Consider the following 16,039-nt stretch of genomic DNA (forward strand, 5'->3'; position numbering starts at 1 on the left):
ACGTGTTATTATGCTGATTATTGTTTCATTCTTTCGTAGGGACACGAAATGCCTGCTTCCCCTCCCGCGAGGTACTTGTGCAGCTTGCTGGAAAGGGTGGGGTGGGATTGGCCAGCAGTCCACCCTGGAAGGTTCCTGTACAGCTCTCAGGGCCCGAGGGGCAGCGGTCGTTGCCCTGCGCACCTGCTCTCCGCACTGTTCTGGGAACCCACATGACTCCCGCGTGCGCGTGCTCAGTGCTGAGCACTTACTAGTCTACGTGCCGCCGACTGCCCTGTGCATTGGCCGGACCCCTGGTGCTGTCCGACCCGTGATAAGCTTTGTGTCCACAGCGTACGGGTGGCCGCTGCCCCACGGCCGTCACGGGACACGTGAGTAAATAAACGGCGTGGCTGCTGCTGGCCTTGGAGCCTTCCGTGGGCGTCCTCGGAGCATCAGAAGGACTCAGGCGCCTTCCGGGGGCCCGGCCCTCCTGCGTTGCCCTGCTCACCCGCGCCCACCCACTCCCACGGTTTCCCAGCATGGCTGTGACCTGGCCCCACAGGGAAGCAACACGTCTCTCAGGGAGAAGGCGGTTTACTGAGCGTGGACAAGCAAGGAAGGGGGGACTCTGCCCCAAGCCCCTGCCAGGGATTTTATAGGCGAAGGAGGGGAAAGAGGAAAACAAGTGTGGCCGCGGGGCGGTGAGGAGTGTGAGCAGTTTGTCCTTCCCGAGCTGTCTCCAGCGCTCACCACGCCCTGGGCCTCCGCGGCTGATGGCACTCAGTTAGAAGTCGAGCTCTGCGCGCCTTCCTCAGCCGAGCAGCCGGAGCTCCAGATGGGGCCCGGGGCTGGCCCTGCCCCCTGCCGGGTGTGCTCGGGACGCGCCTGCTCCTGCAGGCAGGGCCCAGGAGGCCTGTCACCCAGGACGCTCTAGAGGGAGCTCCTGAGTCAGAGGGACAGAAAGCCGGCTCGGGGGGAGGGTTTCGGAGCTGCCTGAGTGAGGACAGCTGAGGAAGCGCATTTCCAAGGTCACCCTCGCAGGCCAGTCCAGGGGGGCACAGCCGCCCTCAGGCTCCAGGACCAAGGCTCAGCGGTTGCCTAGCAACCAGGCCGCCCCCTGGCCTGGATGCCCCCCACCCTCCCCCGGCCCTGAACTGCCCTGCGTCTCCCCATTCCACACCCGAACTGCCGCTGGGCTGCCCACCTCGGAGTGCCCGCGCCCCCCGCGCCCCCAGGGTGACTCCGCGCCACCCCTTCTCCTAGGTCAGTCCTCCTCTGGGGTCTTCCCTCAGCTGAGGCTCGGTCCGTCGGCCCCGCGGCCCCTCGCACCTCACCTTACCTGTGGAAGGCAGGTTGCAGAGTGATTGATTAATGGCAGCCTGAGGTGTTTCCTAGGGGCCTAAGAGGGAAACCTGTTTTACCTGGGGTGTTTTTTCTTGTTGTTGTTGTTTGGGTGTGCCCTCTTTATTTTTTCCATGTTTTCATTTCCTTATTACGGTTTTATTCAATTGTGCTTGCTTTTTCTTTTTAAATGTTTGCTTCTACCTCCAACTCTTAAGTGGACAAGATAGAGTTAGAAATGCTCAAGGCAATGGGAAGCCTCTGGCAGGATTGGTGGCACAGTCGCCATGTCTGACTTTGGTCTCAGTTGCCAGATGGAGACAGCAGCCCAGGAGCGCAAGTGGGTCTCCGCAGACCGCGCGGCCCTCCCCCAGCCCTGTGTGGAGTTGGACTCGGGGTTCCGTCCGTCCCCTTCCTGCTTCCCCGTGTCTGAGTGTGTGCATTCGCTCCGTGTGAACCCAGACTCCGGGGCTCACGGTGTCCGCCCCCCGTCGACGTGACGCTGTCCCGGGAAGTGATGTTAGAATGGATCCCGCTGGGTGGTAAGGAGACTAGGGGTGGGCCCCAGTGACTAGCCTGGGTTCCCCAAAACAGAAAGGGCAGAGCAGCGGGCTCTGAACCCAGCTGGGTCTCCCCCGAGCAGTGGCCCAAGCCGCCCGCAGCCTTCCCAGGGAGCTGTGAGGGGGACGTGTTGGCAGAACGGCGTCCAGGGAACAAGGCGATCCAGGAGAGGGCATGGACAGACAGCCATGCAGAGGGACTTTGGTGAGGTTCTGACAGTTGAAGGGCCCAGGGGAAATGACCTCAGGAGGTGACCTCACTTCCTCGGTGACAGAACTTGGAACCCTGGTAACCAGGCACCCAGATTCCACAGGCAGCCCCTTCCCAGCTCACTTGGCAGGAGACGCTCGAGAGAGCAACATGTTCTCCTGCTGCGTTGCGCGACCCCGAGGCTCCAGCCTCCACCAAAGCGGGAATGAATCCCCTTGCCATCGCTTCCGACATTGGCTCAGGCCTCAGCCACAGAGCCAATGGCCATCGGCACCCAGGAGGCAGCCAGAGGTGACACGGGGTGGTCCAGGGGAGCCTGTTCAGCACAGGCCACTGCTGTGCTCCTCCTGGGCAGCCCCACGTCCATCCTCTTCCCAGGCTGTGGGGGCGTGGACAGGGGGACCACTGCGGGCAGGAGCGGCTGTCAGGGTTGGGGACCCAGAGGGCCTTCCCTGTCCCCTGCCAGGTCACGGGGGGGTGGGAAGAGGCAGCTTGGGGACATCCATGTGGACCATGTCTATCCTGAGCCTCGAGCTCCCCTGTTCTCTCCACCGGGCTTGGGGGAAGGCAGAGCCCACCTGGGCCTGCCCTGGGTCCCGGCCCAATGGAGGGCCAGCTTCCCCTGCGGGGGAGGACAGGCCCCCTGGTGACGCCCATTGGCCCGGCCGCCGGGCACTGTGTTCGCAGAGCTCCACGCAGGTGGTCGGCGAGGAGCTGGAGGAGGGGCTGGTCTACACCGGCTCTCTGAGGAAGGTGATGGTCCATCCGGGCCCCGGCCAGGGCCTGAGCTGGTTCCACGTGAGAGCAGCCGCCGAGTGGGGCCCGAGGCAGCCGGGGAGCACTCCGGGGCCGTGTTCCACCCTGACCCCACCCCCCTGCGCGCTCTTCAGTCTTTCCCACCTGAGTGGCCCCATATCCTGCTTCCCGAGGAACCTGGGACCCCCCAGTCCCCCAGCACACTGCCACTGCACAGACGGGGGAATGTCACTGCTCATGTGGAGAGGGGCAGGAGAGGGTTTTTAGCGCAGAATTCCCATCATGGCCGGCTGGAGGGTGGGCGTGCCGCAGACACGTGCGCGTCGTGCTGCTCTTTGCCAGTCCCCTCCTTGGCCCCATGTCCCCGGCGGCATCTCCGTGACTGTCCTTGCCCATCTGCTCCGAGCCGTCAGCTCTCCTGCTGAGGAGGGTTCTCGCCGTCTCCCAGAACCGCCTCCTTGACCTTCCCGGGTAGGAGCTGGGGCTGCCTCGGCTGCCCAGGATCCCAGGAGGGTGGCGGCTCAGAGCAGCCTTTCGGCCTTCGGGGCTGCTAGAGCTGAAGGTCCTGTCCCGGGGCCCTGCCGGCTCTGCTGCCCTGGACTCCGCCCGCAGGCCCCCAGGCAGTGGTCCTCCCGGCCCCGGCAGAGGCTCCAGGAAAGGGCCGGCCGGGCAGAGGACACGCAGACCTCCCTTTCTCCAGCGAGGGCCAGCTGACCTTGTGGAGGGGCAGCGGCGGGGGACCACCGGCTGTCTTTGGGGGGAGCGTCCCTGCAGCCCCTGGCCCTGGCCCTGGCGTTTCCCTTCCTTGTCCTGAGGTGGGGTCGCGGTGGCCAACGGTATCCCCTTGTTGCTCTGGCCCCGGGATGGTGCAGTCCAGAAGGTGGTCTCCTGACCAGGAGGGTCTGCAGTTGCCCAGGGTCTGCTCAGCCCCTCGGCCCTGCAGGGGCCTTTCTCCCCCAAGGACCCTCCAGGCACCCGCCCTTTCAGGCCAGGGGCCTCGCCTCTCAGGTGTTGGCTCAGCTGCGGTTCTGTGCGGAGGCCGAGGACCTTTCTCCACTAGGCCCACACGGCCCCTCGCAGGACGTCGCTCAGGGCTCGGGGCAGCAGGTGGCCCTGGCCATGCCCGGCTGGGTCCAGGCGCTGCGTCTGACCACACTGCCCCCTCTGTCCCACCCCAGAGGAAGAACGAGGGGGTCCTCGCGAGGGGGGAGAGCCGCGCCGTGCGCACGGTCCAGGCCGGCCGCTGGGAGGACCTGGCGGAGCACCTGGTGCCCGCCTTGCAGGAGGGCGACCTCGGCTACGTCTGCAACTTCCTGGAGACCTACCGCGTGTTCGCCTCCACCGAGCAGGTCCTGGACCGGCTGTTCCACCGGTGAGCGCCCACCCCCACCCGCCCCCTGGGCTGCTGTACCCCCCACGCGCTGGGCGTCTCAGAAACACCACTGCCCCCGCTGGCCTCAGTTTCCTCCTTGGGAAGGGGCGCCCTGAGGACCAGCCCCCAGGGCTGAGTGTAGGACAGACTGGCAGGGTCAGTGGGAAGTGCCGCCCCGAGGGTGCCTCCCCGACAGGGCGGCTGAAGGCGCTGGGCTGCTCCTGGGCAGGACTTCCCTCTCCCCAGGGAAGAGGCTCTCAGCCTCGCCCACTTCGCACCCAGTTTTCTCATTTCTCAGGGAGGTCTGCGAGCCCTTTCGGGCCTCCGACCTTGGTGTGGTCAGAGCACGGATCCCTGTGGGCTGCCAGAGGGCTCCAGGTCTCCCCCAGGTCTGAGGAGGTGCCGCTGGGGGCTCCCCCTTCCCCTGGTAGCCGGCACATGTCTACTCGGTGCACGCGCTCCCTTCGGCACCTGGCTCCATGCAGCGGACTCAGCAGACCAAAGATGCTGCCTTCTGGGGGCCTTTGGAGGGGGGGCCGCCGGCAATAGGCCGAGCCATCTTCAGCATGGGGGACACTCAGCCAGCAGCTGTGACAGCCTCACGGTCTCCCCTAGGTATGGAGGTGACCTCGGTGGGAAGGGTGAGCCTCCTGGACGCCTTGACGTGAAAACGTAGGTGCACCTTGGGTGAGGGCGAGGGGCTCTCGTGCCCAGACCCCATCGTGGGGAGTCGGGTGGTGGGTGTCTGGGTAGGACTGGGCGGGGTCTGGGGCCACGGGTCCTCCGTCCCCTGGAAGGCTGAGTCCAGAGGGCTTCCCCCTCCCCTTGCCAAGGAGTAAGGAAGCGGAGGTGGGGTCCTGGGGCACTGTCTGCACAGGAGGCCAGGGGGCTCATTCCCCAGAGAAGCCCACCCATCCTCCACCCCCTCCCAGGCCCCAGGCCCCCAAACACCACCTCTCGCAGACCCCCTATGGGAGGTGGTGAGCAGCCTGCTGCCAATCTGCCGGGGACCTCAGTCCCGTCGGCCTCCTGCAGGGGTGGAGGGGGGGCAGTGTCCGTGGGAAGGGGAGACACACACGACACCAGGCAGAAGATGAGGCAGCTCCTCGGGGAAACGCTCCTGGGGGGGCCACGAGGGCCCGGGGCGGGAGGACGGGCCCTGCCCCCTCCGCACTCACCCTGTGCTGAAGCACCCACTGTGTGTCAGCACCGGGCCATGGCCAGGCCAGTCAGAGCCCTTGCTGTCCTCGTGGACTTTCTGTGCAGTGGGAGGGCAAGGCCGGCATCTGACCGTGCTGTCCCCTTGCCCTCAGCACCCTCTGCGCCCTGCTGGGCACCTGGATGGACCAGTACTGGGAGGACTTCCTGCAGCCTCCGGACTCTCCCTGCCTCCAGCTGCTGGCGGCCCACGCCAGGGAGCACCTGCCGGGCTCTCGCCTGCAGTTCCGTGTCGTGCTTCTGCTTGCCCGGATGAGACACCCGGAGCCCACGGAGGCAGAGCCAGAGGGTGAGGGGCCCTCGGGGTGGGGGCACGTGAGCTTGTGGGCCGGGGGCCGGGATTGCACCGCAGAGGCAGGAGCCAGCAGAGGCTGCCCTCGGGCTGTGAGCACAGCGGAGCCCCAGACATGTCCCCTGGGAGCCTGCGGTGGGGAGCACTTTCCTGGGCAGGATCTTCCCCTAGAGGTAGTGGGATCTTCTCGGTTTTGGAATGGCACTCGGAGCCATTCATGGTGGGGAAACTGCCTCTTGTCCAGCTCCTTTGTCAGCTCCAGAGCCACCGATGCCTCCAGTGCGACCGCCAGCACCAGTTCCACCCCCTGCGGCCGACACAGGTCCAGAGCCAGAGTCGGCTCCATCACCACCCGGAATGCCAGCTGGCGAGGTGGCGCCAGCACCTGCCGTGCAAATAGAGCGTGACGCATTCTGTGCCGGGGCGCCAGCTCCTGAGCTGCAGGTGGCTCCAGCACCACCACAGCTGCCCCCCGCAGAGATGGGGCCCGTGCCCTCCCTGGAGCGCGACCATCCGACCCGGTCAGCCGGAGCATCTGCTGAGGAGCCGCGGGCAGCTGCAGCACCATCAGGAGCAGGAGCTGCAGAGCCGGGGGCAAGTCTACCTCCACCTGCCTCGCCACCGCTCCACGGATCGGCACTGCCCACTCTCGAGGGAGAGCCTGCTCCTCCAGCAGCAGAAGCGCCGGCTTGTGAGCTAGAAGAGGCCTCGGGGCCACCTGCACTGCCACCTGTGGAGGGAGCGCCAGTGCCCCCTACGGAGGCAGAGCCGGCCCCATCTGCAGGGGCAGCCCCATCCACACCAGCAGTTGGCAAGGGGGAGGCGGTCCCACCGCGACCTCCAGTGCCGCCTGCACAGGTCGCTCCAGTGCCCGCTCTGGAGCTGCAGCCGATTCAGGCTCCTTCAGGAGCAGCGGCTCTCGAGGGGGAGGAAAGTCTGTCGGCAGCACCTGAGCCACGGCCAGAGCTCAGCTCAGCAGCAGGGCAGGCTGCCCCCCCACAGCCTTCCTGCCCCTGGCCCGGGACCTGCGGGGACAGCCTGCATGAGCAGAAGCCTGAGCTCCTGGCCTTCCCTCCTGAGCTGGTGGCAGAGCAGCTGTCGCTCATGGATGCGGTGAGCAGCTGGGCCAGGCCGGGTGGAGCTGGGGGGGACTTCCTCCCAGGACCTGCCGCCCCAGCCTTCCCCACCCTGATCCCCAATCCTGGGATCTGGGTCCAAACCCTGGTCCCCTGCCTGCCTTGTTCCTTGGGTGAGTTTCTTGATCCCAAGCCCGCACTTGCACCTCTGGAGAGGGGACCTAGGACACTAGCCGTCCCTGCCACACACACTGCTGTGACGATGACCCCGGCCAGGGTCCCGAGGACCCACGGGATCTGAGCTGGGGGCGGGCGTGGCCGGCTGACTTGCCCTCCTCCCCAGGAGCTGTTCAAGAAGGTGGTGCCCCACCACTGCCTGGGCTCCATCTGGTCCCAGCGCCACCAGAAGGGCAAGGAGCACGTGGCGCCCACCGTGTGCGCCGTCCTGAGCCAGGTCAACCGCGTGGCCGACTGCGTCATGGCCACCTGCCTCGGGGACCCCAGCATGAAGGCCGCAGACAAGGCCAGGGTGGTGGAGCACTGGATCGAGGTGGCCAGGGTGCGTGCCGGGGCCCTCTCTGGACTCCTGGACCCCCGGCGCTCTGGTGGGCTCTCGGCCTCCGGGCCCTGCCCTGCCTGGAGCACAGCCCTCCTTCCTCCTCACGTCCCCCCAGGCTCTTCCTCAGGTGGAGCTTGGGGGTCCCGCCCTGGGGCCCTGGCTCGCCCTCAGGGGCTCCGTGGGGGTCTCTCATCCAGAGGGGGAGGTCAGCCGAGAGGGCTGGCACGGGAGCAGGGCACGCTCAGACCACCCCTCAAGGCCCATTCTTTCTCCCTCCCCAGGAGTGCCGAACCCTCCGCAACTTCTCCTCAGCCCGTGCCATCCTCTCTGCTCTCGAAAGACATGCGATTGGCCGTCAGAAGAAGACATGGGGGGAAGTTTCCAGGTGGGCAGGCTTCTCTCCAGGGGACGCAGGGAGGACCAGGGGCCCCGCGGGAGGCTGGGCATCACCCAGCAGGGAGCCTGGAGGCCGCGGGACCCGGGCAGGGGCCGGGTGGGCTGGGGCGCCCGGTCTCGCCAGGACCTGAGGTCAGCTGTTGTGTGTCACCACTGGTGCCGGCCGCGGTCAGGCACGGAGTCGAGCCAGATGAGAGCACGTCCAGGGTGTGCTGGCCAGCAGCCCGCTCTGTCCAGGGGACAGGTCCCATGTCAATACCAGCCGCTCGTCAACTAGGATGGGGGTCCCCGCGGTGCCCGCCTGAGAGCTCAGCTCCCAAGCCCACGCTGTCCTGCAGTGCTCGGAGCTGCCCAGTCTCAGCAACACCCCCCCAGGCAGTCCGGGTCCCAGGATCCGGCTACGACCAAGTGGGCTGTCCCCAGGACGCTCCCACCCACTCCCACCTTTCTCCTTCCTTCTTGCCCTCCCCCAGGGACAGCTTCCACCTCTTTCAGACACTGTCTGAGATTTTCTTCACTGAGAGCAACTCCTCCCAGCGCAGCGAGCTGATCTCCCAGGTGAAGAGCAGGCGGGGGGCCAGGGCTCAGCAGGGGGGCTTGTGAGTGTTTCCCTGGGTGTTTCTTTGCAAACGTCCTGTCTGGCCTCTTCTGGAGGAAGATGACAAGGGCTCTGCCTGGTTCGTGGGCAGGTGGGGGGCAGCTGCCGGGCCATAGGCCGGGGTTAGTGCTCGGACGCGGTCAGGGGGGCGCTGGGATGTTCCAGGAGGAGATGATGAACCGGCAGGATTAGAAGTCTCCATCCATGTGGGGATCTCAGACCTGCGCCTTGTTATGAATGGCTTGTGTCCGAGAGCTAGGAGAAGTCTTTGGGAGATGGGGAACCACGGTGGGTCCTTTCTGACTGAAACTAGAAGCTTCCACCTAGAAGACACAGCACATCTTTGATGTCCAGTGCTGCAATGTCCAGCCGTGCAGCTGGAGGACGGGGTGCCCCTGCAGGCAGAACATGCTGAGTGGACCCCCGGCAGGGAGCGCCTGTGTGCGGGCCTCGGGCGGCCTTTGGGTTTTCCGTCCTGTGGGCTGGGGCAGGCAGGATCTGCTCAACTAGGCCTCCCGGGACAGCCCATCCTGCAGCTCCACGGCTGGGGCGACACGAGGCCCCTCGCACACCCACGTGCAGAGGCCGGAAGAAGCGGACAGCTGTTGGCAGTGGCGGGCTCTGGGGCGGCGTCAGCGCAGACGAAGCCTCCAGCCGGAGGGAGACACCCGTCCTCGGCGCCCCGAGTGCATCCTTCCTTGGGCCTCCGGCGGAATGGAAGCACGAGCATCCAGCGGCGCCGCCCTCACAGCCAGGTGGCAGGGTTGACAGGAGAAAAGGAGCGTGGCCGAGCGTTCCCGGGACTCCGAGCAGGCGAGCCGGATGCCCAGAGCGTCCGTGCTGCTGGCGTGCACCCCCGAGGCCTCTGGACTCCCGAGAAGGGGTCAGGTCATTGTGGTCACATCCCAGATGTCCACACTGGCTCAGGGAGGCCAGGCCGCTTGCACCAGGCCCCCAGGGCACCTCCGGCACGTGGTGGCAGCAGATTTCTACCTGTCCACTTGGTCCAGGGGTCCATGGCCCCGGAGACACTGACGCCGAGCCGCTCAATCCTGACAGGACTGGAACCCTGAGTTTCCCACCCGGGACGTGAACCCCAACAGAGCCCAGAAGCAGCAGCAGCGGGAGGGGGTGGGGGTGGCTCCTGCCAGGGGGCCAGGGCAGGTGGCCTGCAAGTCAGGGAGGGGCCCTCCTCCCAGCCATCCCTCCTGGGCCTCTGAGCCCAGGCAGCCTCCCTTCCATGTCTGTTCCCTTGGAAGCTTGAGGGCCGGGAGCCGAGGGAATCCTCGGGGACTAGTGGCAGCAAGTCAGAGTAAGAGCCTGGAAGAGCCGGGGCTGGGGGACTGGGTGGGGCAGGGTGTGGGCTTGGCATGGAAGAAACGCCGGTGCTGGGAGGGGACTGCAGGAGAGGTTGGTGTCCTTGAAGGCCGGGCGGGGAACTTCGGGGTGACAGCTGGGTGCCCGAGCATGTGCCGGGGTGATGCTGGGTGGTCCTAGGAGTCTGAGCCTGCGGGGTGATCAGGGCAGGGTTTTGGGGACCCCGAGCGCCTGCGCTCATCCCCACCCACTCCACGCCACAGGGTGCCATCCAGGGCACTGTCCCATGGCTGGGGACATTCCTCACTCAGTTTTCGCTGGTGGACTCTGCCATGCCGGAGTTTCTGGATGTGAGTGAGCCAGGGGACCGGGGCCGCGTGGGAAAGGGTCCCTGATGCTTGGGAGGAGAGGCCGGCCCGAGCCCCGAGCACTGAGCAGTGGACACACTGCATCTCCTGAGAGCCTCCCGGGCGCCCTGGAGCAGGCGGCCGTGGTCTTGTGGCAGCAGAGTGAGCGCAGGCTGGTCCCGGGGCATGTGTCCACTGTGGTCAGAGGCTGGGCTGGGCGGGCTGGGGCTCCCCTGGAGGCCCCACTCCTGCGCCCACAAGCCTGCCTGGGTCCTTGCCTGGTCTGGGCTGCCCTGTGCCCATGGAACCCGCAGTTGTGCTGGCGACAAGGGCTCAGGGGCGACGGGCACGGCAATGGCTAGGGGCCCCTGGTGACAGATGTGACCTCTCTGCCTTCCAGGGGACAACGGTGAATTTGAAGAAAAGGAGGAAGGTGAGCAGCTGCGGGCAGCAGTGCGGGGGTGGGGCTGGGGGTGGGGGCTGGACAGAGAGAGCCTCCTGGCAGGGGCCCCCCCGGGCTGCAGGCAGCTTCCTGGAAGACTGCTGGGGACTTGGAGGAGAGAAGACAGGGCCGCCCTGTCCCTCGTCCCTCGGGAGGGTGGGGGTTCACCTGGTGGAAGGCCGACTTCCTGGAGGAAAGCTGTGTGAGCTCAGCCCTGAGGGCAGGTAGAGCGCGGAAGACAGGGGAGGGCTGGGAACCCAGGGGCCCCAGGCCCCGGCCCACCGGGCAAGCCCACCCCGGCCTCAGCAGTGCCTCCTCCTCCGTCTGACCCCAGGAAGACCAGCTGGTGGCCGAGCTGCAGAAGCTGCAGGCGCGCTGCTGCTACGACCGCCTTGTGCCCGACGGGCGCTTCAGGGCTTGGTTTGAGGCTGTGGAGCAGCTCGGCCAGAAGGAGAGGTGAGGCCAGGGGGGCACCAGGCCCCGGTGGGGGGGAGCACCCTGGTGGCTCCTGGGCCCGCGTAGGCCCTGCTGCCCGAGGAGGCCAGGACACGCGGATGCCAACTGCTGTGTGGACCCCGGGAGCCTGACGGCCTCCCCTCTCCTGTAGCCTCCTCCTGTCTCATGAGTGGGAGCCGCCACCCGAGGCGGCCAGTGAGAGCTTCCAGGCCCAACAGTCCCTGGAAGGCAGCGAACCTTGGAGCGGAGAGTGAGTTCCCCTCGCGGGGCAGGCGAGAGTGGGCTCAAGGGGAGCTCCAGGCTGAGCGTGGGCTGGGGGGCCTGCCTGCCACTGAGCGCCGGGATCCCAGCTCCACTCCCGACCAGCCCTGGGGCTGCGAGAGTCGCCCCCTCCCTGGGCCTCTTTCCTCCTCTGGGCAACGGGGTGCTGCGGCGTGAGCTCTGGGGCAGTCGGGGCCCGCTGGCTCCTCTTGATGGACCTAGGACTCAGCTGTGTGCAGATTTAGCAGGGCAGAGGTGGGCAGGCATGCCAGGGGAGGCCCCAAGGTAAGCCGAGCCTCCATCCAGCCGCCAGGGCCCTGATGCTGAGTCCAGCGGCAGCCGCACCACCCACTCCAGCGTCCAGCTCCAGCGTGGCCCTGACCTCAGCGGCGGGGATGCCGCGGATTCTCCTCACGCGCACGTGGCTGGCTCCTCCGGCTCTGCGGTGGAAATCCACCTGGAACACGTCCCGGAGGCCCAGGACAGCCAGGAAGTGAAGGTGACTGCCTAGCTCTGCTCCCTGGGGCCCTCGCCCTCCCGCCGCCCCTCCTGTGCCTGCTGGGCCCTCCCCGTGTCCACCAGGGGTGGAGCCCCGTTGCCTCGTCCAGACCTTCTAGAGCCTCCTGGAGCTTCTCGAGCAGCCCGGGCTGCCCCAAGGCTCCCGGCCTCTGCTGACCTCCCGTCCCCCACAGCCGGGGCCGTCGACCTGCGCATCGTCTCGGATCGGCTCCACCGTCACGGCAGCGTCGGGAGGAACGTCCTCTTCCTCCTCCATCCAAGCCAGGGCCACCCGCACCAGCCGAAAGTGCCGTGACTCTCGGCCGCGCGACAAACGGCACGTGGGCGACCGCTGCTTCGTCCGTGTCGCCCTGGCAGAGGACAGCGGCCGCAAGGTCCAGAGCATCCTGGTGAGCCGGGCGAGCAGCCACCTCCCGAGCCACGGTGGCTCAGGCCGTAGGCACCTGAGCGGTGCCGTGGTCCCTGCCTGCCACCCTGGAGCAGACTTACCAGTGGCTGGGGAAGGACAGACGGCCACGACCAGGGGCAGGAAGAGCGTGTGTGCGACGGCAGTCAGGGCTCAGGACGGTGGACACAGGCAGGCCCGAGGAGGCGTGTGCTTGGCGGGCCGAGGAGCAGCCGCGAGGCCAGGGCTGAAGGAGCAGGGGTCGGGGGCAGGGCTGGGGTCAGAGAGGCGTTGGGAGCCAGGTCCCATCAGGCCCTGGAGCTGCCAGACGGAGCGTGACTTTCTCAGGAACCCCTGAAGGGTCAGAGCAGAGCAGGGCCAGCAGGAGAGCTTTGGCCCCAGAGTGGACGGTGAGGTGGTGGGTGGAGACACCAGCCAGTGAGGGGCTGCTGCCGTGACCCAGAGGGGAGGACGGGGTCTGCCCCAGGGCGGTGGCCATGAAGGTGTGAGCAGGGCCCAGATCCTGGATGGACGTGCAGATGGAACCACCCCTGCTCCTCGGCCCAGAGGCTGCAGAGCTGCGGTGGTGCACAGCCACACTGGCTGCACTTCTCCTGTGGCCAGGAGCTGGCCTGCTGGTTCTAAGCTGTCACTGAGTGGCCCTTGGCCTGAGCCCTGCCTGCACCCGGGCCCTCGTGCTCAAGGCAGCTGCGCTCTAGACCTTGCTGAGCACAGCTGCCTCCTGGAGCCCAGGGCATCCTGTGGGGCCATAGGGTGTCATCCAGCCTCCTCTCAGACAAACATCTGAGCTTGGACTGGACGTGTGTGTCCTGCCTGGGGTTCAGTGCTCCGCGGAGGCCTCCTGGAGGGGCAGGGGCAGGGCAGGGGCCCTCCCCGAGGGCGAGCCCTCTCCTGTGACGGGGAGGGAGGAGGGACAGAGAGAGGCCCCGAGGTCACTCCACAGTCCCCACCCTCTGCTGCGAGGCCACCCTTTGTCCCAGGGCTCTGGGAGCCCCTAGCAGTTGTGCAGGCTGAGGACCAGGGGCCGGGGCTCAGCCTGCGGGGCAGGGGATTTGTACCCTCCCTTGGAAACACCCTCAAGACAGAGGTGCAGGTTCTTGTAGGAGAGGGGGTGAGGAATGACTGGGAAAGAGCCCTCAGTGCGTGGAGTGTCCCCGGGGGAGCAAGAGAAGACGGGGAGGCCCCTGTAGACCCAGCCCCGAGCAGAGGGGCCTCCTCGGGGTCTCTGGCAGCTGCGCCGTGGGGAGCCGGCTCCAGGACCAATGTCCTGAGGCCTGTCGTTGACCTACCGCAGGTGACCGACCAAGACAGGGCTCCAGCCGTGATCCGCAAGGCCCTGGAAGAGCACGAGCTGGCTGGGGAGCAGCCCGCGGACTACCAGCTGGTGCAGATCCTCTCAGGAGATGGCAGTGAGTCGGGGGCGAGTGGAGAGGGCGGGGGCACAGTGGTGGGTGGGGGTAGCACGGCCCCGGACGAAGGTAGGAGACCCCGCTCAGGAGACCTCGGTGCGGGGCTGCCCTTGGCGGGCTCGGCAGTCTGGCCCGGGGAGTGCTGGGCTCAGGGGCGTGCGCTGGGCTGGAGAAGGCCAGTTTCAGCGCCGCCTCCAGAGCAGGGAGGCAGCAGGGGTGCTTGGGAGAGGAGACGATCTCGTGGCAGCTCCACGCTGAGGCTGGCAGGTGGGAGTCAGAGTCACTTTTGGATCAAGGGTCCCCGCTTTCAGCTGTGCCTCTGCAGTCTTCCCTGGTCATTCAGGGTGTCGTTCAGGCAGCTCCTCTGTGGTCCAGGAGTTGAACTGGGGAAGTCGGGTGCCCGGGTGAGGCCAGCTCTCATGGGGACACAGAGGGTGGGGTTCGTCTGTGCCCTGGAGCACGGCTGACCCCCCATCTGCCCCACGCCCCCAGCACTGCAGATCCCGGACGACGCCAACGTGTATTACGCTATGGCGCCCTCGCCCGATTATCGGTTTCTTCTCCTGAGGAAGACCACGCCCCTGGATGCCGAGGTCAAGGGGAGAGCTCTCTCAGCCCTTCACGGGAGCCAGCAGAAGGGACCCAGGTTCCGAAAGGGGAAACCGTAACTGGCCCCAGCGGCCCCCCAGCCTCAGGGCCCCCTTCCCTTCCAGGTCCGCCTGGCCGAGTCGTTCTGCTGACCCCAGCCACCGTGGGCCAGGCCGGGCAGGCACTTCCCTCCCCAGCAGCCTGTCTGGGCCACCCCCAGACTCCACTCACACCCCTGGGCCTGTCCTGCCGCTCCAAACATGGCTAGTCGGAGGGAGGATCTGCGGGAGACGGTCAAAGAACTTGATTGAGACTCAACAGCAACAAAGACTATCTGTATAAAGGGAAGGGGCAATACCTACCTTTGTCCTTAGGAGATGTTCGATGTGAGGGTTTTATTATTAAATTCTTGTTTCCACTATAGCCTGGGAGTTGAGTTTGGTTCTTGCATTTCCTGTGTTCATCAAAATGAGATACAGGCTCTCCCAGTGCTCAATCAAAGGAGAACTCCTGCAGAGCCATCCGTTGATTTTAGAAGGGAGAAGCGACAAGAGCCAGCTGCCCCTGTCCGGGTTCCTGAAGCCAACTCGGGCACCCACAGCAGAGAGCGTTATGGTGCGTCTCGGTGTTCCACCCGGCGGGAGCCGAGAGCACCCAGGACTGTCGGGCTTAGACCATTCACAAAGACCGTTTCCTGAGCCCGGGCAGGCAGCGGCCGACTTCCCACCACTTTGGAGGAGGAAGGAACCTTTCCCGCTTCTTGCCTGAGGCTTTGCTTGCACACCAAATAGGAACTTGTCATTTTCAAGGGCAAACGATAGGGTGACAGCAGCAGTAGGTAGGGCAAGAAGGAGAACACAGCTGAGAATGTGGAATGCAAAGGGCCAGAGGAGCAAACGAGGAGGCCTCTTGGCTCCAGTGCAAGGACAGGCAGACCCGGCCTCCTCAGTGTCCCTCAGGCCTCACGGTCCACGCTTGACCTTGGAGTTCCTGCTTTGCCGTCCTCATCCCTGGCACCAGAATTCCTTTCCCTGAGGCGGGGACGGGGGTTTGAGCTGCAGCATCCCGGGCTCCAGCTGGGCCTCCTTGGTGTCCTCACCACAGCCCCCTGTGAACGAGTGCTTCCCACTGCCGTGCCATTCCCTGTGCACGTCCTTCCCCCGGAAAATCCCCGCAGGCCCCGCCTCTGTGCGGGCTCCCCGTGGGCTCTCCTTGCTGGCCGGAGCCTGTGGCAGCACGCGGGAGCTCTCGATGCCAAGACAAGAGTGCTGCTTCCTGGCGGCCAGAGACCCCACGCGCCTTTTCCTGCGGGTCGAGGGGAAGTCGGGCCATGGGGTCTGAGGTCCACACTCTCTGCCGTGTGGCCGCTGCCTGGCCTCAGGAGGAGTTTGGCTCTGAGCGCTTCCAGCTTGCGGGACCCTAGGAGGGCTGCATCCATTCGTCCACAGCTCGGGCTTTGCTGATGTCACGGGGGTGTGTACAGGTCCTGTCGGGAGGGTGTGCAAGTCACGGCCTGCTGGGACCGACGACCACAGTCTTGCCCCGATTCCCCTCATGGCACGTTCAATCGCTGAGCGGCTCCCTGTCGGGAGTGGCAGGTCGTGTCCTGAGCTCCCCGTGGGCTCTAGCCTGGCTTCCCCATGACCGGGAGCTAAATGTGGAAGCCCTGGCTCAGCACAGAGCCCAGGAGCCTGCACCCGCCTCCCGCCTGCCCCAGGTGAGGCCGAGAGGCCCCTTCCATCTGGGTGATCGGGGAAGGCCAACACTCTCATCGTGCACTTTCATGAGGAAATATTGGTCTTGAATGCACTTTCTCTGTCAATAAGAGAGTCTCGAGCTCCAGCGGTCGCCGTGAGCTGCTGGTGCTGGATGCTCACCTCTAAAAGGGAAAGAGTCACTGATTGCCAGAGGGCTGCTGTGTTACCAGTCATTG

General features: G+C 66.1%; 2 protein-coding genes and 1 long non-coding RNA gene across 3 annotated transcripts; all 3 read left to right on the plus strand.

Annotated features, from left to right (window-relative positions):
• The first annotated feature begins 2,219 nt into the window (after positions 1-2,219).
• On the plus strand, positions 2,220-4,073 carry LOC131275874 (uncharacterized). Its single transcript, XR_009183348.1, has 3 exons — positions 2,220-2,385; positions 2,782-2,847; positions 4,029-4,073. It is a non-coding gene; the product is annotated as an uncharacterized lncRNA (long non-coding RNA).
• An 85-nt stretch (positions 4,074-4,158) lies between these two features.
• On the plus strand, positions 4,159-8,371 carry LOC131275869 (ral guanine nucleotide dissociation stimulator-like). The gene is made up of 7 exons (XM_058287491.2): positions 4,159-4,222; positions 4,838-4,894; positions 5,536-5,729; positions 5,977-6,845; positions 7,152-7,367; positions 7,649-7,752; positions 8,237-8,371. The coding sequence occupies exons 3-7, from the start codon at positions 5,564-5,566 to the stop codon at positions 8,364-8,366; spliced, it is 1,485 nt and encodes a 494-aa protein (XP_058143474.1). The 5' UTR covers positions 4,159-4,222; positions 4,838-4,894; positions 5,536-5,563; the 3' UTR covers positions 8,367-8,371.
• Positions 8,372-9,837: 1,466 nt separating this feature from the next.
• LOC131275875 (ral guanine nucleotide dissociation stimulator-like) lies at positions 9,838-14,529 on the plus strand. The gene is made up of 8 exons (XM_058287503.1): positions 9,838-10,028; positions 10,426-10,458; positions 10,802-10,923; positions 11,075-11,173; positions 11,491-11,683; positions 11,877-12,092; positions 13,404-13,518; positions 14,011-14,529. The coding sequence occupies exons 1-8, from the start codon at positions 10,011-10,013 to the stop codon at positions 14,184-14,186; spliced, it is 972 nt and encodes a 323-aa protein (XP_058143486.1). The 5' UTR covers positions 9,838-10,010; the 3' UTR covers positions 14,187-14,529.
• The last annotated feature ends 1,510 nt before the right edge of the window (positions 14,530-16,039 follow it).

Source organism: Dasypus novemcinctus, chromosome 24 (genome assembly GCF_030445035.2).
Source record: "Dasypus novemcinctus isolate mDasNov1 chromosome 24, mDasNov1.1.hap2, whole genome shotgun sequence".
NCBI lineage: Eukaryota > Metazoa > Chordata > Mammalia > Cingulata > Dasypodidae > Dasypus > Dasypus novemcinctus.